This window comes from Haliotis rufescens, unplaced genomic scaffold (assembly GCF_023055435.1).
Source record: "Haliotis rufescens isolate VD_foot unplaced genomic scaffold, xgHalRufe1.0.p SCAF_17, whole genome shotgun sequence".
Taxonomy (NCBI): Eukaryota; Metazoa; Mollusca; class Gastropoda; order Lepetellida; family Haliotidae; genus Haliotis; species Haliotis rufescens.
Genome location: NW_025963857.1, coordinates 31,099,490 through 31,121,504, shown reverse-complemented (window position 1 = coordinate 31,121,504; position 22,015 = coordinate 31,099,490). Strand labels below are relative to the sequence as shown.

Here is a 22,015-nt window from a genome sequence, read left to right as displayed (position 1 = left end):
TAGGCCCGCCTGTGACGGCACTCGTTGTACGGGCACCAGCTGTTGCGGTCAGGATCAATTATACACTAAGTACAAGCTTGTGCTGCTGGGGGCCGAACCGCGGGGGACTGCCCACCACCCCCTCCCAAGGAGGCTGACCGAGGACGGAGAGTAGTGATTTCTAATTAGCCTGAGAAGTGACCACCAGGTGACCCTGGGCTTCAGGCAGCGTTAAATTCAATTTTGTTAACAATTGTTGTGCGTAATTCGGTAATGAAAGGATTCGTATATAGGTTACAGTTTGTTGAAAAAAAAGAAAATATACCGAACAACAATAGCTCCTGTGACATTGAATAAGATTAATGCAAAGTTGTTGTTTTTTACCAAATCTGAAACAATTTCGGTTTGCAACAGATAAAAGACTCCTGTAAGTGTTCAAGTGGTTTAATTTACCATACTGACTACAGAAAATGCGTGATTTCATTAAAAAAACATGAACATGCCAAAATGTCAATTTACAAATTAATAGCGTGTGTGTCCACCTCTGGTTGCGATGCAAGCAACACATCTCATTGAATGGACCAGGCGTCGCACAAAGTCCTGTGGGATATCTGTCCATATCTGCTGGAGCATGTTTAGAAGTTCCCGGAGTGTCTGTGGAACACGTGGTTGATGTCGAAAGCGCCGATGCATCTCATCCCACATGTGTTCGATTGGTGAGAGATCAGGGGAGAGAGCCGGCCAGAAGATGACATTCAAGTTGTTTTGTTGAAGAGAATCCTGAACGAGTCGAGCAATATGAGGTCAGGCGTTGTCATGTTGAAAGGTAATGCCTGGGCCATGACGACGCAAAAACGGTAGAACAACAGGCCGATGATCTCGTCGCGGTAGCGCTGTCCATTGAGTTTTCCCTCTACCACTATCAAACGGGTCCTCAGTCTTGCTGTAATCCGACCCCATACCATAAGGCTGCCGCCCCCGAACCGATCTTCTTCCATGACACAATGATTGACGTAACGTTCACCTCGACGTCGGTACACTCGAATCCGTCCATCGCTGTGGCTGAAGTGAAAACGAGACTCGTCAGTGAATAGAACTTGTCCCCACGGCATGGCCATTCAGCGTAGACCACTGTAGACGTGCTTGACGGTGGTTTCCTGTCAAAATGGGACGTCTGGCGGGTCTTCTGGCGACAATCCCTGCACATCTGAGGCGACGACGTACTGTTTGTGAAGATATTCGTCGAAGGCCAGGGATACTTCTTGCAGTCACTGTTGCTGGCTGGAATCGGTGTGTTGTTCGAATCCAGTTGTCTTGTCGATTATTGGTTACGCGTGGCCTGCCAATCCGAGGATGGTCTCTGACTGCATTTGTCTGTTGCCAACGTTGCCATGAACACCAAATGGTGTTTCTGTGGACGTTAGATTGTCTTGCAACATCACGTTGACTCGATCCTGCTTCAAGCATACCAATGGCTCGCAGACGCTCATTTTCGGAAAGGCTTGGCATTTCGTAATGTTGAATAATTGCGTAATTCTGTTGTTTTTCTGAGTGGTTGTTGTCAGCACGATGCTAAACAATGCATATGGAATCCCGTTAACGCACATGTTTTTATATCTATTCTTGGGTAGTGTAATGCATGGGGCTTGCATAAAAGTAAACCTTTGCATGGAATGCATGCTTTTCTGTAGCAGTTGCGTTTTTGTGACTTGATTCCATACATGTACTACAATATTGAAAACCAAACTTTACTTGTTTGAAAAATACACTAAAATATTGGTGTCACAAGAACTTTTGTTGTTGAGTATATCTATATACGATGTTAATTGACATGCGTATCGTATGGATTTAGAACAATATACGGGAGCTGATTAAATGTACTAATATGTAGTTATTACAATGAGTGATTTTAATTAAATTCAACGTAGAGTGACACAAACGTAGGCGAGCGGGATGGGTTTAAGCGCCGCTTTGAACATTATTTCAGTTATATGAAGATGTGTCAGCTCAGGGAGAAAAGCTGTTTTACCACTTCGTCAAACCCACAAGCAGGTGAAATGAGAGCCCAAGATGGCTTTTATCTCCACTACATCATTACCTATCTGGAGACCGCCTCCGTGGTCTAGTGGTAGAGCGTCCGCCCGGAGAGCGGAAGGTCCGGGGTTCGATCCCCGAACGCGTCATACCAAAAGACGTTAAAAGATGGTACTTGTTGTTACCCTGTCTGGCGCTCGGCAATAGGGGCCTTAAACAAGGACTGGTCGGCTCGGAGTCGGTATACTGTGTCTGAGTGGGGTATTCATGTTAAACTGCGGCATGGTATCTCAGTGAGCTAGCACTATAAATCGGCATCAGTCCGGACTAGTACAAGCAGCCACACAAACACACACACGTACATGCACGTCGCTATATAAGTGCAATAATCTTGGACGCAACGTTAAACCCCATTTCACCTCACCTCACCTATCTGGAAGTGGACGGGCGCAGTCAATGTACAAAGCCCTCGTAAAATCTCTCTCCACACCCGTGTGGAGCTTGATGTGTTCCTGTGAAGTATGGGCCTTTCGGGATCACCAAGGATCACTTCCGCCAATTATGATCCCATCGAAATCAAATACAGAGACCCAGAGGCCATATTTTATCCCCCAACTATTACTATCAAAACTGACTGTCACACTGTCGAAATATCAAATGGGTACAGTTTGAAACATTTATGTTTTATACCCAAAACTAAACAGCAACAACATTTATAATGCCGATTGCCGAGGGTCCGCCCATTTGATAGACTGGCCTGGGATTTTTGTTTGAAAGGAATATCTTTTCAATCAACGTTAACGTTCAAGGGTCGAAAGGGTTTTAAACGTCGTGTTCAAGATATTGCACTTGTGTAACTACGTGCATGCCCGCATTTAGCGACCAGAAGTGGGACACGACAAGAACTGGGATAAACACCATAGAGAAGTAAATGTGTCGCATATGCAACTATGTATTTAATTGACAAACAGTTAATAAGAGCAAAATCACCTCCACTTCTTGTATTTTTTAATTTAAACTCCGATTTGCAAAGTGCGTCAATGGCAGTGCTACTGACTCGATGTCCGCACACGGTAGCTAAATATAGCAGCGTATAAAAAAGTGGTAAAGCGGAACTAAAGCGGAATACTATTATTTTTTTATACAGATCTCCAATGGATAAGTGCAAATTCGTATAAAAATTGTCGTGTTGCTTATTATCTATAATTACTTCCCATTGCCATGTTTAATTTATAACCATGATATCACTCCCAAATGGCCGCTTGTACTAGTCCGGACTTAGGCCTGAGGATAAATGATTGTATTCCAGAATTCTTGGGTACATATTATTCTTTTAAAACAATCAAAGTCTGACCAACCGACACATTACAAGAATAGGTTCTGCATTTTGGCTCATTCTGAACCGGAATCCCCCAAGGCTTGCGAAATGGAAACCACATGAATTAAATATTATTATTCTAAGTTGATTTATGCCCTGTTCCCATACACCTGTTTGCATATCCATGAAAAGATACATAGGTACGTACATTAAATATGAACGCTTGTGAAATTATGTCATGCGAACGCAATTGCATACACATTTGCGCCAGGGGTAATTTACATCAAGTCGAGAGGTTGTGCAAATGTAAAGGTAACATTTACACATGTGCAGTATACACAATGAATTATAGTCACCCCTGTGGAATATTTTAGAGTGGGTAAAACTCAGGCATCGTAGACACATATCCGATATTTATGTTTCTAAAAATATACCGATGACCGCAAAGACCCTCAGTATCAATGAATACCAAGCCTAGCGATAAAGGTAATCTCTATGTGTCTCTCTTTGTCCAAATTTAGGGATATGAGGTCCGTTGATTGCACCTGTCACAGTTGATGACCTTTGCCAAACCAACCTCACATGGCAAGGAGACATAGTATAGAGCCGGACATTCATCAGATATTCTCAAAACAAATCACACACGTTGACTCTTGCCAACACCTAAAAGGTTTCCCAGAGTTCAGTATTCCGATGCTAACCTTCTTCTCTACTGGCATTTGTTCTCTTACCCAGTAGTCACTAGGTTTCAGGTGCTCCTTGACTTCAGCATACGTGTGTGCATACCACAATTAGCATACCATTCATTGTCAATACCATTATGGTACATACTTTCGCACGGGAAATACGGAAAATATGGTATATAATATTTATTTGCTAAACCTTGGATAATGTTTCACAGTCTGCCTTACCTTCGATGATGACGTAGTGCCGCCGTACACGTTGCTGGTGGTCACATATGGCTTCACAGATTATGTGTGGGAACCACAATAGCAGAAGAGTTTTCACGCTATGGTGTCTGGGTCATTAGACTGGCGCTACATGGCTTTGATAAATGTGACAGTGTGGACGCACCTGTACTGAATTCAGTTATTAATTGGGTAACTGGGACATTACGAAACCCGTCTCTGACCATGGGATGAGGAATGATGATTGTATGTTTCTATCAAAGTTCATGCAGCCCACGCGATTTCCGGGGAAGAATGGGTCCCCTGAGTTTCATGCTTGTCGTAAGAACCTACTGATGAATGTGGCCTGGCTAGGCTCGGTGACGTGAATGCGTGTCACCCTGACATGGATCGTATGGTATGGATCTATTGTAAGTAACTGAGGCGCCAAGACATGGAGTCTAAACTGAAATTTACATACCTAATTGTCCGACACAGTAGTAAATTAAAAGTCAGCTATCAACATATCTCTAATATCGTGTGTTAGCCACAATCAGCATGAGTCCAAGCAACACAAAACTTTCCATAATCATAGTGAGCCTTCTGATGACGTCATTGTGAGATGCGTTGCCATTCTCTGCGCTGTCTCTGAGTGGTGGCTGCTGTCTCAGTCGAATCAGGCGGGCAAGATGCTCAATAGGTGACATGTCTGGAGAGCGTGCAGGCCATGGCAGGACGTTCACGTTATTGAGGGTGAAGAGGTCCTGACAGAGGCGTGCAATGTGGAGTCTAGCGTTGTCCTGTTTGAAAAGGGTTCCCTGTGGCTGGTCTGAGCACGTCATCCCTGTATATAAGAGCAGTTAGAATACCATTACTGATGACGAGTCTGGTTGCCTTATCGCCACAGATTCCGCCCCATACCCCGACACTGCCACCTCCGTAAGGCTCACATTCTTGAATGCAACAACGCGCTGTGCGTTACCCTCTACGTCTGAATCCTTGCCATGCCATCATTCTTGGATAGGCAGAACCTACTCTCGTCTCGAGAAGAGGGCCCTTCGCCAGTTGCGTAATTGCCAACGCTTAACACGTAAAGCTCATTGTAACCTTGCCTGACGGGTGTCTGATGTCGTTCCTATGCAAGGTCTGTGGGCTCTCTGATACCACATCCGTGAAGATCCGAGATTGTCATAAAAGGCCATCAACGGGATCGGGTGGTCAGACTCGGTTACTTGGTTGATGCATGTCATCGTACCCCAATTGCGTAGACCGATGCTCATGGTGTCAGTCACTGTATTGTCTGGTTCAGACTCGATTATTTACAGACCACTGTCACGTGGCTGGAATGTTGCTGGAGTGCGGCGTAAACAACAAACAAACTAACTAAACGAACTCTGATACCATAGCTTGCAGTCGTCTTATAACTGTCTGTCGACTCGCGAGATTCACTAATGCCGAGGCAGCGGTGACGCCACCGTCACAAAACAGGTACGCAAGTGCTACGTTCGCAGGGATCGGTCATTCCGCTGACTTGTGACATGTGGTACACCTGCCCCAGATTCATCAACTAACCCACTGTAAATCTAGAGCAGCTGAAGGGTTCTTGCAACATAGCCTTTGGATTCCCACATTAGGATGATACCAATTGCTCGCGTCATTTTGTAGTGTGTCGTGCCATTATTTTGGTGGGTTTCTACTGATGTGCACACTCTTCTGTACTTTCGCTTCATTGTTTTGGCAAAAGTGCACGTGCATATTCTGTAGGTATCAAAACACGTGATTTTACCAATTTTGGGCGTGCATGGTAAGCGTGAGATATTATGTTACAAATGGAGAGTTGAAGTGATGTTGTGTTTGGTCGATTGCTTAATGCATGCATGTCGTTGCGTTTGGATCGCCCAGATATTTTTGAAATTTCTTCTGGACTTTACAAAACTATAAACGATAAACAAAACCAAAACAATATGCACAAACTCACCTAAGGCGAACACCGTGCTTATGTGGTGGCTAAATAGAAATCTTATCACTTCTTTACTCAGGGAGTCATGGGGATGGTTTTCTTTCTACAAATACCGGATCAATGACAGTTGAAGTATTTAGTAATGAAGTAAAACATGAGACAGTATGGGTCAGTGAGTTTGTAAATGTCATAATATGAATATGCAGTGTAAATATTTAAGTTTTGACTAAGCAATCCAGTGACTGACAGCATGAGCATCGATCTTCGCAGATGTGATACGCGAAGACATACATCAACCAAATCAGCGAACCTGACCGCCCCACCCCGTTATCGTCTCTTACGACATGAATTGCTAAAGACAAATTCTGACCCGGATCTGTGTGTGTGTGTGTGTGTGTGTGTGTTTGTGTGCTTGTGCGTGCGTGCGTGTGTGCTTGTGTGCGTGCGTGTGTGTGTATAAGTGTGTGTGTGCGTGTTTGTGTGCGCGTGTGCCTGGCTAGTTTTAAAGCCTTCGCTCGTCACACCTAACACCCGAATTCCTTTCCCCAAAGGTTACAATGTATGAATTCATGTTTCCCCACTCGAGATATAACTGAAATGTTACTTAAATCAGCGAGAAACCTTACACAGTCAATCACTGGTATGAGCACGTCTATCAGGTATGTTACCAAAAGTGTCGATTCTGTAATATTATTTTGATAAGTTCTTAACCTGAACATCGGCCATGACACGACATACGGTGATCCGTAACAAAATACCTCAGATGTGCAAAGTGAGATCATTTACTTCTATTTGATTTGTTGCTGCAATTGCCATACGGTAGCAAATACAGCCAGACCACGTCTACACCAGAAAACCTTTATTGCAACGCTAAACATTCAAAAACCTCTCGGAAGGGAACGAAATTTTAGTTATTTGCACACCGATCACAAAAGGTGGAATGCCTCAGTCAGGTGTGATGGGTCAGTTATCCAAAGAAAAAGCATCCTTTACAGTATTAACAATTGAAGTAAAGGAGTTGATGCCAGATATTTCTCTTTGAAAATATAATGTATCAAGTCTATTGGCTGTATCATACGGAGCAAATCCAGAACTTTATGTCTCAAGCAAGGCCAGATTAGCATGGGTTGCGAATAAGCTGCTGGTGGTGGTGGTGTATCGCTTAACGACCCACAAAGATGGCACCGGTGTGTTCGTGCCAAATGAGGAATTAGACCCAGTACTGGTTATCTCCCTTGCATTGATAACATCTCCTGTTGTGACTTGTTTCTCTGGTTCCTCAAGGATTAAGAAGCACATGTAAAATATTTTTACCAAACTTCTTCGACACGAATCAGTGAGTGTGTCGGGTTTACTTCGACGCCGCTTTAACAGTATCAGTCATATCTTGGCGAGTAGCTCCTTGTAGGAAGACGGCCGGAAGTGATGCAGGTCCTAGACATTTGGCGTAGACCACGTGCACGGGTATTAACCTATATTCCCAATAGGGCCAAATAACAACTGACCGACTCTGCACAAAGACATTTACAACATTGGTGAAACTCACAAGAACTTGCAATTGGTAAAGTGATGACAGATCAAGGATCCTGATGGAAGTGATTAGGAAACACGACCAGCTCGCTTTTTTCGCGAACACCTGCTGTCATCGCTTTTTCTTTCTGTAATACAACAGACCTAAATAAAGCAAGTCTTGATTTTCCGCAGGTTCAGGGTCTGTTATCATCTGCAAATATAACCCATCTCACTAGGAGTTATTAGATTCTATCAAAATTATATATTTTCAGAAACTTAGCGTTAGTCTACGTCTGGCGTTGTTATGCGGATAAAGAATACCACGTGGCAACTGTTGTAGATATGGTAGGACAGTCGGATGCAGAAATGTCATCCATGTAACACTGAGCTGTCAAATTCCCGTTAACGATGACGAGTGGTGTTCTCTCTTGCCCACAAATTCCTCCCCACACCATAACACCCCCTCAACAATACGACATGACCTCCTGAACGCAACATACAGCCGTTCGTTCTCCTCTTCGGCATGAACCCGATGTCTTCCATCAGCTATGAACAGACAGAACCTGTTTTCATCAGTGAAGACGACCCTCTGCCAGCCCCGGCCCTTCCGAATCTCTGACGACGATGTTGCGCTGTCAATAACTGTCCTCTGTAAGGTTTGCAAGCTCTAACTTCTTGAGCCCTGAGTCGTCTGGCCACTGTCTGTCGACTAACCATACGCCCTGTGGCATTCGTCGCTGATGACGTCACTGTCAGGAATCGATTACGGAGATGCAAAGTACGCAAGTACTGTTTTTCATTTGGCGTAGTTACCCTGGGTTTACCTATTCTTGGCCTATCTGATGTCTGCCCGCTCTTTCTATAACGTTGCATCAAGTTACAGCAACACAAGAGCAACCAAAAGTTCTAGCAATGTTGGCATGGGTGGCTTCCATCTGGATCGCGTTGTTTAGGCGTCTGTCGTGACATGTCTGTCGTGACATTTCTGTGATGTGTTTTTTTTTATCAGTGTGAGTGTCTGACATGCCGCCCGTATAATTTATATACCCTTTTTGCACGTGTAGTTTCGGCTGCCCAAGCGACACGTGTTTTTCACTTTTTGGCATTTTCTAGAAAGGCATACCAAAAAAACAAACGTGCCGTGGACGTGTATCACTTTCTGCATTGTTGTATTCGGACTATGTGTTTTGCATTGATTTTGTTTGAAATTGTGTTTTAGAATTGACCAGTACTGGGCTGCAGATCTTTTCACTGATGAGTTGAGTTATTGTCTAGACTTTAGCAACAACGTTGTGTTCCTCATAATAAAGAAGTTGACATCCATATATTCTAATATATGTCAAGTCAAGAATCATATGTGCTGGAGATATTAGAGCAGCAGAGGCAATCTGCGATCGCCAATGTTTGCAAACTTGTTTAGGCTGTAAACAGGACTGTGATACGAATGAAAGAAATCTAAATTTGACAAATTCCAAAGGTTTCAGTAACTTGTGTACCTGGTTGTCATCACAAACTGGGTGTCACTTTACTATATCAGATCTACAAACTGTAAAACTGTCTTCATTTCTTCCAGAGGATGTTGAACCTTACTGTGTTAAACATTTGAAACGCAAACTGCTGGATCATTTTGGCAATAAATTGACTATAACTGAACTAGGAGGAAAGAAAAATGTTTTCCAATTCAGACATACAGCTTCAGAGATTTAACACCAAGCCTTTTGTACTGATGACCAGGAGGATGGTGATGAATTGATTGCCGAGTCACGCCAATTGGGGAAAAAGCTCAGGAATCTTTTATCTGACATCAAATTGGACACTGAACACTTTCCTTCGCCAGATGAATTAAACATCAATGCTTTAGAGAGTCAAGTTCCTGAAGCTCTACTGGTTTTCACGAGGAGTCTTTTAGAATTATCTTCAACATCTTCGGTACACTGCAGATGATATGTCTATGTCATATCTTGATGAATGTTGTTGTCCCAAATCCATACCAGTCTCCATTGCTGTTCTCTACTGGTTTATTCATCCACCAGACTACAAGGTCAAAACTTGTACTCAATCTCCTTTCAGCCTTAGGAATGACAGTGTCATATGACACTATTTTGGATTTTGATCATCTGCTGTTACAAGTAAAAACATTGATGACCTTCACCCAGGCATTTGTGTCAATGAAGATTGCACAGAAGGTTTTTGTCAGTGGATAGCTGATACTTTTAATTACAACGAGGGCACAATAAGTGGCCACAATAGCACACGGCATGGGATATTATTGCATGTCAGACACCTGCATCAACACAGAAACTGTCAGTGAGTAGACAAAACAACATTTTTGCTGCTGGTGATTTCAGCAACACACAACCCTACAGAAATCATCATACAAACGCCATAGCAAAGGTCAAATTTAATCCGGTGGTCGAAGTAATAGTTCCAAAACTGAAGCAATTCTTCTTCCAAGACACAGTGTGGATGCTCTCCATTTTAAGATCACAAATTACCCCCAGGATGGCAAGGGTTCATGTCTGATGTGACACATTGGGAGTATATGCAGTCAAAAATACTTTATCATCCAATGACACCCCTCAATCCGCAGACAACCGAAGCAGTCTATTCAACAATGATGTTTGTAGATAAGCAGCCTCAGAAGACTGGACAGTGTTGTGCACTTCTCACGTTTGAACAACCACTCTACTTTTAAAGCTTACCAAATCAAAACAGAAAATCCTCACGATTTCGAACACATACAGCTTCGCCTTGGAGGATTTTATCAGCTGATGTCCTTTCTTGGATCTGGATGTAAGTCAATGCAATATACTGGATTAGAAGAACTATGGTCATGTGTTAATGCAAAGAACTCAATTTCAAAACTGTTTGAAGGAAAGTCTTACCACAAAACTGTAAGAGCATGTCTTTTGACTTGCACAGCACTACATATTCTTCTCTTTGAACAGCCTCAGGAAGATGTCATGGATGAAGATGGTGACAATCGTTAAGATGAAAATGATTCTGTGGGTAGTGGTTCTTTGTCATATTTTGAACAGATTGCTAAAGATGTTTCAAGTCGTGAAATTCAATTTGATGACTTTGAAGAAACAGCGGATAACATTGTGGACAAAGCTGACAAAGAAAAAGCAAAACATCTACATTCAAGGACATCAAAATTCTGGATTGAATTCATGGAGTTTGTCTCAACAATGTGTAAGTTCATTAGAGCTGAAAGAACAGGTGATTGGCTCCTGCAATTAAAAAGCTTCACAAGAAATGCTTCCCTGGTTTGCTGCGACAAATACCAAGTTTTGTTGTCTGTACATTCAAGATTTTGTAAATCCATGCCCCTGTCTTCACAAATCACTAGAGGGTGGTGGCATCTTTACAATTCATCGGAGTCAAAAGTTTTTCTTGAGTTGCACTTGGTCTTATATGGTGATAGAATAATCTCTCATGAAGTCAGGGAAGACATCAGCCGGTCTCACAAAGACAGTGCACAAAGACAGTGCACGGACAAGATGGCTTCTTTCAGCACACATTGTTGCACAGTACACAGATGAGTTGAGAATGTTGACGAATGCAACATCAAATTCATTGAGTGATCACCATCGAGAACTAAATCCAGTAAGAATGAATCAAGACTACATTGATATGAACAAATTCTTAGAGTTCCTACGAAGTCACAATCCATTTACTGGAGTCCAGTCTGAACTTCGTAACATTGCTACTTGTGTTATTGCTGATGACAGAGTCAATTTTGACAGAACAGTCAAAACAATCTCTAATTACAAACCATGTTTTTGGAGATGTTTCAATGGAGAAAAGTCAACAAGTGGTGAAATTTGACATCATGAAACGTGCAGTAACACTAACAAGTGGAGAAAAACTTGAGTTGTATCAGCGACTTTTAGCTATTGCCTCCACGATAGGACCACCATCCCCATCTGTGTTCAGCCACGAACTTTCATCTGTGGCACCTGCCTTGTTCCATGATGATGGTAGCATGTAAAAATCAACGAAATCACAACTCGCCAAATGCATAATGAAGATGACTTCAAATGTTGAAACTGATGTTCCATCTGTATCAACAGTCTTTGATGGATGTGCATTACTTCAACAGTTGAAATGGCCAAAGGTTGGGACAATATTTGACGTCTGTGAAATATTCCTCTCAACGATTCATCACAGGTCATCTACGAATCATGAGGTAATTGTTGTGTTCAACAGTTATGATGTAACAACAACAAAAGATCAAGAACAGAAGCGCAAAAAGCTCTCAAGAACTGCAAGGTCTGATGTCATGCTGCAGTCAAATACTCCAGTTCCAAGTGATGCAGCAAGTTTTCTTGCCAACAAGAAAACAAACAACAAACAATTAATCTCCTTTCATCATACATAAAAGAGAACTCACGTGTGTTAGTAAGTCATGCAGAGGATGAAGGGGACGCTGGCGTTGTTATTGTTCACAGAGCTGTGGAGTTGGCAGGGAAACATGAACCAGTCCATGTCATTTCTGATGATACTGACATGTTCGTCCTTCTGATACATCATGTGGATTCCCAGAGCAATGTTTACATGAAGACAAGATCAAGAACTATGTCAATAAAGAAGCAAGACGTTGCCTAGGAGAACAGTTGTGTCACAATCTTCCTTTCCTTCATGCAGTATCAGGTTGTGATACAACATCTTCCTTCTTCGGCTTTAGTAAATCTAAACATCTGGATTATTTCACTTCCGCAAAGCAATAACACAAGAAAGTCACAGTTTTTGGAGATTCATCTGTTCCTCTCAAAGAAGTTGGAGAACAGTATGTCTGTGGACTGACTCTATGGTGGGAAACAAAACGAGAAACTTGATGAGTTCACAAGTGTAGAGAGCCGGCCTCTAACAAGCCGGGCATGTTATTTTCATTGTCTAAGGGTTCATCTGCAAGTGTCAACATGGAAATCTCTTAAAACTGTTTAGGACAAAGAGACACATGGCTTCAAATCAGTTGAAGGGAGTATAGTCCCAATTATAACAGACATGCCTCCAGCCCCTCCAGAACTCTTGAAGGAAATAAAGTGTTCTTGTAAATCATCTGACAGACTCTGCACATCCTGTAGTTGTGTTAAAAGGGGGATTCAATGCAGCATCCACTGCAAATGTATGTATGTATGTCCCTTACAAATTCATAAATACAATGTATGATAGTATGAAAGAAGTATGAGGGAAATAGCATGTCACATTGTAATGAGTCATGCATAAATGTGATTTTTAGAAATGTATCTACATACATATAAGACTTCTAATAATTTCAATAATATTCATAGTTCCAGTTCATATAGCACACTCAAACATTGTATATGGAAAGCAATGAAGTTTGTCTTTTTATGTGCGTTTCATTAAACTTAAAAACTGCCAAAAATCTGTTGTTGTTATCCTTTTTCTAAACTAAAATGATATGTAAATTATTAGATAATAATAACAATAATAGTTATAATAATAAAAAAAATTAAACCATAATTATATCCAGTTTGTTTAGATAGTGAAAGAATTCAGGGGATTCAAAAGTTATTGATATATTTTTAAGATTAACAGACATAATTATTAAAATTATCATAAAAACTATTCATAAAGACATGTAAATCTAAATTATTACATTGTTGATCTTTGTAAGCTTTAATGAGTGCATTAAGATTTGTGTAACATTGTGATATGATATCACATTTGTTGCAATTTGGCCGAATACAGGCACAAGTATAGGTGTGATAAGCCTATTTTCAAATGGCTGTAGAAAATTGTCCTCAAGTCTGAATTTGTCTGGGTTTTGTGTGTACCATGACTATACGTTAAGGAAACAGAAAAACAGAAAATTTGGTTGTTCCATAAAATGTCCGGGTTTTCGACCATTTCTACTGGCCTACCTTGCCGAACAAGGCTGAAATTTCTGGGTTCGATCGTAGCTCCACCAGTGGATGTTACGAGTTATGCCCTTTCTATGCCTCGCCTATGGACCAATCAGATCCCACCTCTTGTATCACTTGCATTTGCTTCAAACAAAATGGCGGCGACAAGTCAAGACAATCTGATCGACAACCAAGATCTATATTGTGATAAAACGGTTCTTACTTCGCAAAATGCATCAAATCACTTGAGCACCTTGAAAAAACATGAAAAGATTTCGGAAAATATCTGTTGACAACGAGTTGGCGGTGCATATGCTTTGCAAATATACAATCGACCGAACTCTGAACTCGGATTTTGATTTCGTTGCGCTATTTTGATTGGACTATGCATGGACTCGTTAGTCCAGCCAAAATCTAACTCCATAATACCATCCTAGTTCGGCAAATGTGGAAACTGGACTTTTGTAGTCAGTTAACTCTCTTGCCCCTGGAAGATGCCACTGACCATGGAGGAAGTCGAGTTGGTCGGTATTGAAACATGTGGAGAATACAAGTGGTGAAGGTGTGGCTTGAGGTTTTAGTGCAACTTACCAGTAGTTCCGTTGTCATTTCAAATACAATATAGATCACACCATATGGTACGACCAGGGCATATACCTGAGGCCGGCGTATTGGGTCTAGCACATTTTCCGTCCTTTGAAAAACAACATCGGTGATCCTTTAAAACTGAAGTATAATGAAGATTTATAATGCGCGGGAATATAACTATAGAGGCGAAAAGGGAAAATAACAATGATGACATAACCAGCATTTTGTTCATTCTGTGCTTTTATTCATAAACTATGGGATAAACATGAACTATAGAATAGTGTATCATGGTGCACTGTCAAGTCGTGGGCTGTGTCGGGGTAGACGGGGTCTACCACAACCTTCGTCTAGTCACCGTCTAGCGTCTACCGTTCATTGCATTCACATATATAGAGCTTACAGAGTGGGTGCTTTCCAAATGAAGATCGCCGACCCAGCTAGGTCAATTGCAGGTGGGTTTCTAATACAAACGCCATGTTGTGAACATCAGTGTTTATGCTACTACTACACTGTGTATACCACAAAAAAGGCAAACATGTGTTATGTTCCTTGTTTGTATCATTAGTATTATCATTATTATAGTAATGATTATCACCATCATTGTCATCAATACCAGTAGTTGTGGTATCAGAGATTAAATTATTCCATTCGTGTTTTTGCGACCACATCTAGTTCTATGTCATTAGTCAAACTTGTTTTTGTTTTTGTTTTTGTAACATGATACCTCGGGTGCCTTTGAGTAGTGATACTTCATCTGTAAATGTAATGAACGACTAAATGCCTCCGCACTAAGTTCGTGCAACATGACTGTCAATTTGAAAGCAAGTTATTGAATTAAGTTCAATTTCAAATACTAAGGAACATTTAATAAAACACATCTACGGTTATATTTTGCAATGTGATAGTCACGTGACAGAATAATTATGGAGTCCTCTCAAAGTTGGCAGTGATAAACTGTGAGCTTGAGATGAGACGAATGTCAAATATATCAAAAGTTAGCGCCCAAGTGTTCTAAACTCTGACTAGCAGACCGGCAGATTTTTACAACAGATTTGTGAAAACACATCTGGACTAGGATATGACACTGGCAAAATCAATACATAATAATTCTATAATTTCCCAACATATATAGGATGAGCGGGACACCCAGGCCGATGACCTTGAAAGACAATGGGGGGCGGGTTCATGAATACATCACTGTAAAAAAAACACCCAGTGACAAAGTTTTTAATCTTAAAGTAGAAAGTACAGCCCACGACTAGAGAGTATCTATCCATTCTGCCTAGATATCACCCGTCGCTTCAACTGTTTGCTAACTAAAAGGAAAATAGTCTGCTCAAGAAAATGCAATAACAACCTTGTGGCCGAAGGTCGTGTAACCGGAAGTTAAACAAACTGTGACACCTGCCGTCTATTTGCCATTTAATAGAGGTATCGCAGGAACTTTTCTCTATGAGGAATTAGAGCCATTTCTCAAGCATATCACATCAAAATTGTATGTACAAAAATCAGACCATTTCAAGCCGAGGATTATCGAGAGCAACCGAAGTTTACCGTTCACCAGAATACCACGAGATTTCCGCTCTGTGTGGCGTAGCTTCATGCCGGACATTCCCAATCTCATGTGAAAAGGGAATTTATGTTTTTAATTTGAAGACAACAAATGGCTTCTATCATTGTCTTCCCATCTTGGTTAATAAATATTCACTCAATGTCATATGGTTTCAAACCGTATAAAATCAGGCAAATGTCAATTTTGAACCCCGTCCAGGAATTTTCTTCAACAAAATTTGCCTCAACAAAGATACTCAATCGTCTGGTGTCAGCTACTTTGTAAATTCGGCTAGTCTCATATATCGTCGGTTTTTAACGACCTTTAACAGAACTAAGCGTTCCTACTTGAACAGCTCCGACGTTGGATCGACATTTTCCGTCCAGAGTCAGTAGGTCCGGTGAGACAATCGGAACCGCATCGCACGGATTGTTTTCCAAGTTTCTCTGAACGTAACAAGCATTATATCACAGACATAACGATCGGACTAAACATACATTGGCATGCTTGGCGACAGCAGATTCCAGTCATAACGCTCTCGACTCAACGTTGAAGTCAGAATTCAAGCTTCACAGTCAAGATATACATTTGTAACATAGTACACTAAGGTAGACATGTACCAAACTCAGTAAAAGTTGAACACGAGGAGCCCTCGCGCTACTCTGATGGTAGTCGCTCGTGCGACACATCTCTTACATTTCTGCATTATTCGTAAATAAAACATTTGTCAAAATATATACTCTGGTAAAATAAATGTTGATATATAACTATATTACACTTTGTTACAACCAAGCAAACACTGCTGTGACGTCATGAGGAAATATCGACATTTACACATGTTGGACTCTCAAAAGTTTCCGTTCAAACACACTAAGTTAATAGCTGCGCACTCGAGATGCAAAATTTCTGGCTGAGACCTCTCATGAAGTTTTTCTTTTTCTAATAAATAGCTTACATACAGCACGGTACGGGTAGAAAGAAATTAGAAACTTGCAATACAATTATTCTGAATTCAATTCGTTGTTTGTGTCATGACAAAAAAGAAACATTTCAAGGATCCGAAGTGCTTTCACATCAAAGTGCTTATCAAAGGTACCGTACATTCATGTAGTAGAGACTTCCTTCAGTCATTAAGTACCTGTCCCAGGCCATAAATATGTATACTGAAAGTTGCTTTGACATTTTTCCTCTGTGAGCGTACCAATGGGAAATTGATGAAAATATAATATTAATTGTCTGAGCATTGAGAAATCACTCGAGTCGCGAACTAATGATTGCTGGTATATGTGAATATACCACGCGACAATCCACTATATATTCTGAACATACATGGCTTAAGCAACCAAACGAGTATTTATGGTAAACTTCCACCAAGAGTTATCTGCCTCTAAGTGTGCATCCTTTGTTGATGTAAACGTACAACTTACAACTTCATACTATCAACTGATAACTATAATTTATACCGCCAAACTTCTTTCATATCATGTCCAGATTCTCCTGAACATACGTGGCTATAATTACGAGGAGCATGGACAACTTGTAACAATGGCCGTTCTCAATGTGGAAGTTCCGCATCAACATGGTAGAGACAAATGAAGTTCCACTGGAAAACTCGAACATCCCTATCTATGTACAGATTCCGGATAAGGAATGCTAAGATGATTACCAAGCGGATACTTGGATGTTTTCCATACAGTTAGCCTATTGACGCAGCTGATATTCTGATGTGACGTGCGGCCCATATATTGTGTATGCATTGATTAGGGCGGCGACACGCTGCTAAACAGCTGAGAGGCTATCGAGGCACGTTGCGGGCTTATTCACATTGCATCTGACGATCCTGCTTTAACTTAAAATAAAAAATCAATTTAAAAAAATCAATTTTGAAACCGCAGAATATTATATTCGACAACATGTTTAGCTTCACAATATTCGATCTATTTATTATTCCCAATTAATGAAACATGCATTTCGTTTAGACATTTTTGAAAATTCAATAGTAACAAATTACATAACCACTGCGGAACTATCGGTAATGCGGAGGCCATGTCATATCCCACGGCTGTATTAGTAATAATTATCACCACGTGAAAGCGAATTTGGATGAAACAAATTTACTTTAAAGCTTCATTGGTGTAAGTCATTTCGAAAACTGTGCAGTGCATGCTATAATATCCTAAATGTAACAAAGAATTTTCCATTAAAAGACAACTAGGCATTTTAAAATTGTACATCTGACAATGTACAAAATATGATTACACGGAGACAACAAGCACAATGTCTATTCATCAATATACATGTACACAACAATGGAGAAATTATACAACACAAACCTGGGCCGTTCCTCAAAAGCAATCTTAGCGCTATGACGACAGCAACTCCCACATGTTAACAGAGACGTACGGCAATCGTAATTCTAAGATCGCTTTGTGAAACTGGTCAAACAAAGTGATCTCAGAGTGACGTAAGGCTATGTTGAACTTGGGAATTACAACAGACTTGGGGCTAAGATAGCTTTGTGGAACCGGGCCCTGGGACCTGTACTCTGTATAATAGCATACCCGTAGGGGTGAACTTGAAATTATTGTGCATTATTGTATTGAAAAGAACCAAAATAGTGTTTGTGATAATTCTATACATATTCAAAGAAATAAAAATGTGCCAAAAGATTATTTACATGCGGTGATATATTACTTCGCGTGGACATATCCCGTCCGAACCTGAGATTGATTGACGTTATATAGGTCATGTGACTGTAATGAAGCAATGCTGCAGGATACTTGTCACGCGATTAGGGTAATACTGAGTGACGTCATCCCATGACGTCACGACTAATTTGAGTGCAATATAATCAGCTTTTATGTCGAGAATGCTAGGTGTTTGATATACTATATCATCTTTGGTTATTTCCAATTGAAAAACAGTCGACTTTCAAATATCACACTCCTTTATCTCGCTATGTCGGCCCTACCGAATCTCTTTGAAGCATTCCACCTCGATATAATGCTAAACATTGGATATAACGAACTGTTGAAAATAGCAAAGCATTTTTTACCCCTCAGCTGATGCTTTGGTTTCCCTTGATTTTCAGCTATAACGAGGTTTTTTTTCTAAAAGGTTCATGGGAGTTTGTTTGATCGGGAGTACATACTGTGTGTGTGCCGACAAACCATAATCCAGCCACCTCCTCCCCTGTAAAACCAAGCTATTTCATTTAATATGCAAAGCCATTAAAGGATAACATTACAAAAATGAATGCGTTCGCACGTTTAAAATAATTTCCTATTTTTCAGAAGCAATTTATAAAAATCAATATTTCTAAAAAAAACTCCCTTTGTGAGGATGAATGGTAAGTGAATGGCGATGGTTATAGCTTCAGCAACTAATGTGCCAATAGGTGCTTGATTCGAAACACCCAGTGCATTTTATGTTGAAACTCATTAAAGAAGATTATGTCTCCTAGCGAACGGACTATTAACTCTGTGTTGGCATCATTACACAACACTGATGCGGAAGGATATAACATTTTAACTCGTCCGACTCGTTTTTAAGTCTTGGGATGTCTTCTGTCTTAAATCACAGGCACATGGAATCTCCCGCCATGACATGCTCAACCATGTTTCATAACTATGCAGAGCAACCCGGCCGGTTATGTCGTCTTTTCTGAAAGAATTCCAGGAATCTCACCACCTTCATCATCATCATCATCATCATCATTGGAATGTTATGATCGCTGTTATCGCCGTTCTTAAAAAAAGTAATCACTATATTCGTCCTCGTCATCATCCTCGTTGGAGTGTTATGACAGCTATCGTCATCACCATCTTCGAAATCTCACTATAACCGTCGTTGATATTAACACCATCATCATCCCCATCATCGAAATTCCATAAACCACCGTCGTCAGGGAAATTTTATGATTCACCTAGACATATTCATTATCATCACCCGCATAATCGTAGTCGTTGTCGTCGTCCCCTAGAATATCTTCTTTTTGGCTATGATCTCCTTGATCTCCAGAACCTGCGCGCTCATGCTGAGGGACAGTGCTTCAATGGTGGCGATCCTCTGCCCGAGATGCCTCTGCTCCTCTTGGACACACTTGATGCAAGCCTGCATGTCGTTGAGCCCCGTAGCCAGTTCTACCGGCCCCACCGTACACTCCTGCAGGTGGATCTTCACGAACTGTGCCTCATGCATGGCCCTGATTGCCTTCAACAGCTTCGTCCTATGGAGCAGCACCTGCGAGGACCGTTCAGGCAGCTTTGCCTTCCTCAATTTGTATATCCTGATCATCTGCTTAATAATGTTCGCTGCCGCGTGCTTACGCTTTTTGTCCAACGCTATTTGCTGTACAAATGTATGCACATACTTCTCTGAGCGAGACTGTTCTAAGTTTTTGGCAAGGACAGCAACAGAGAGTGCCATAATTCCGACCCCCATGAGGCCGGTCCACCCCGCTATAAGGCGGCCACAGTAGCTGTGGGGGAAGAGATCTCCATAGCCGACGGTAAGGAAGGTGACAGCTGTTAGCCACATGGCCTGCGGGAAGCTGGCAAGGTCGTCCTCCATGGGGTTGGTGTACATCTCACACACACGGAGGTTCCAGCTATTGATGATGAACATCCCAAACATCACCGTGGTCAGCACGACACCCGGCATGGTGGACATGAGCGCACGGAACACAAACTGGGCGTTGATCTTGACGCGACTTAGAGCGCCAAGACTCTGCACTGAAGTATCCAGGAAGAGTTTACTGTGTACAACAATGAAACGCCCGAACAGGTAAAGCCGGAGAAACATGAGGATTGTCAGAATTGCGTTGACTGGGATCGTGGACGTCTTCAGAGTATTCCCTTGCCCGGCGACTGATACAGTCTGTATTGGGATATCTAAGAAGGGCAGTGGGTGAATCATACACACGAACAGCTCGAAGATGAGTTTAATCCATTTGGTACCCGTCATGGCCAGCCTCCAGTCGGAGAATCCCGCGCGGGCCATGTGCAGTCGGAGCCCTATAACATGATAGGCCACCACTGCCAGGAGAAGTGCTCCTGTGGTAGCTGAGGTCAACACACGCAATGCAGTTGATAAACCCGAGTTCACACTGGTCACTTGATTGAAAATAAGTTCTGTGTCTATTATCACAAAAACGATCCCCATCACGCCAAGCACAAAGCTGATGTCAACGATGAGCTTCCGCTGGCTGAGGACTTCCTTCCGCCTGCGCAGCCGGTAGCCCAGGTTGTTGCTAAGGTCTGCAGTCATGCCGCCGTAGTTTTTACCCGCATCATCGGAGATGAGCGTCTCTGTGCTGTCGTATTTGGTGTAGTTTGACGTCACCCCCAACGTCAAGGCCGATTCTTCCATCGTCTGCAAACAGTCAACACCTACAACAGACACATAAATCAACAAGTTAATAATGAATTAATCATACACATACATTTGTAGGAAGTATTGAGAGAGTGACTTGGGTTGGACGCCACTTTGAACAGCATTCCAATGATATCATGTGAAAGGAACTCACAAAGTGACGCAGGTTGTACACATTATTCTCTTTGGGGAAGTCATCGAGCCCGGGTATGTTTGTAACATCCCGAGGATCATAAACAGGACAAATATCAGATTCGAACTCACAACAAGCGGATCCCAGAATGGCTAAGTGAGCTAACTCTGAAAGGAACTACTTAGGTCACTTGGCTACCCGTGAAGAGTGTAGAGAGAACAACAAATAATATAAACATTGAAATAATTTTGGTTATAAAACAACAACAAAATCTAAACGCATAGTAAAAACTCGCCTCCTAAGCACTAACCACCATTGTTTGTGAACGAGTGCTTATCATAATTGTGAATCTACATATCGTTTGCAAATGCAAGCCTAGTGCACTACTTGATTATATAGGTCGAATACATTCAGCGAGAAGCCGAGTTGTGTTTGTGCTGGAGTCAGCATTATGACAGCGTGAATCTCACCACGGCATGTCCTGCACAGATAATAGTGCAGCATAAAACGCACGACGGACACCGCTCTTGTCCAATCGTGACAGTCCGGGACTCGCCGACTGGAGACTTCAGTTGTCTCGTGGCCTTTTCATCACCTTGGTTCCTTCTTTGAGCAAACGAGTACCGAAATTAAAATAACCACCTCATAACATCATTTAGGTTCAAACACGAGAGAAACACATGTTTTGCAATGTAAGTTTACATGGATATGTGTTAAAATTACTTGTTGAATATTTGTTTTTTACGGGTGTCATTTAAAACCATTTTTTATTCAGTGTGGTGAAACAATTGTCACTAAGGTATATT

General features: G+C 41.5%; 1 protein-coding gene across 4 annotated transcripts in view; it reads right to left on the bottom strand.

The window, feature by feature from the left end:
* Positions 1–14,373: 14,373 nt before the first annotated feature.
* LOC124142525 (small conductance calcium-activated potassium channel protein-like) overlaps positions 14,374–22,015 on the bottom strand; it is a 113,354-nt gene continuing 105,712 nt past the window's right edge. For all 4 annotated transcript variants that reach the window (XM_046511045.2, XM_046511044.2, XM_046511043.2 and 1 more), the window contains one exon: positions 14,374–21,093. In XM_046511045.2, coding sequence (XP_046367001.2) covers positions 19,682–21,073 — 1,392 coding nt within the window. In that variant the 5' untranslated portion in view covers positions 21,074–21,093 and the 3' untranslated portion in view covers positions 14,374–19,681. The remainder of the gene's footprint in view (positions 21,094–22,015) is intronic.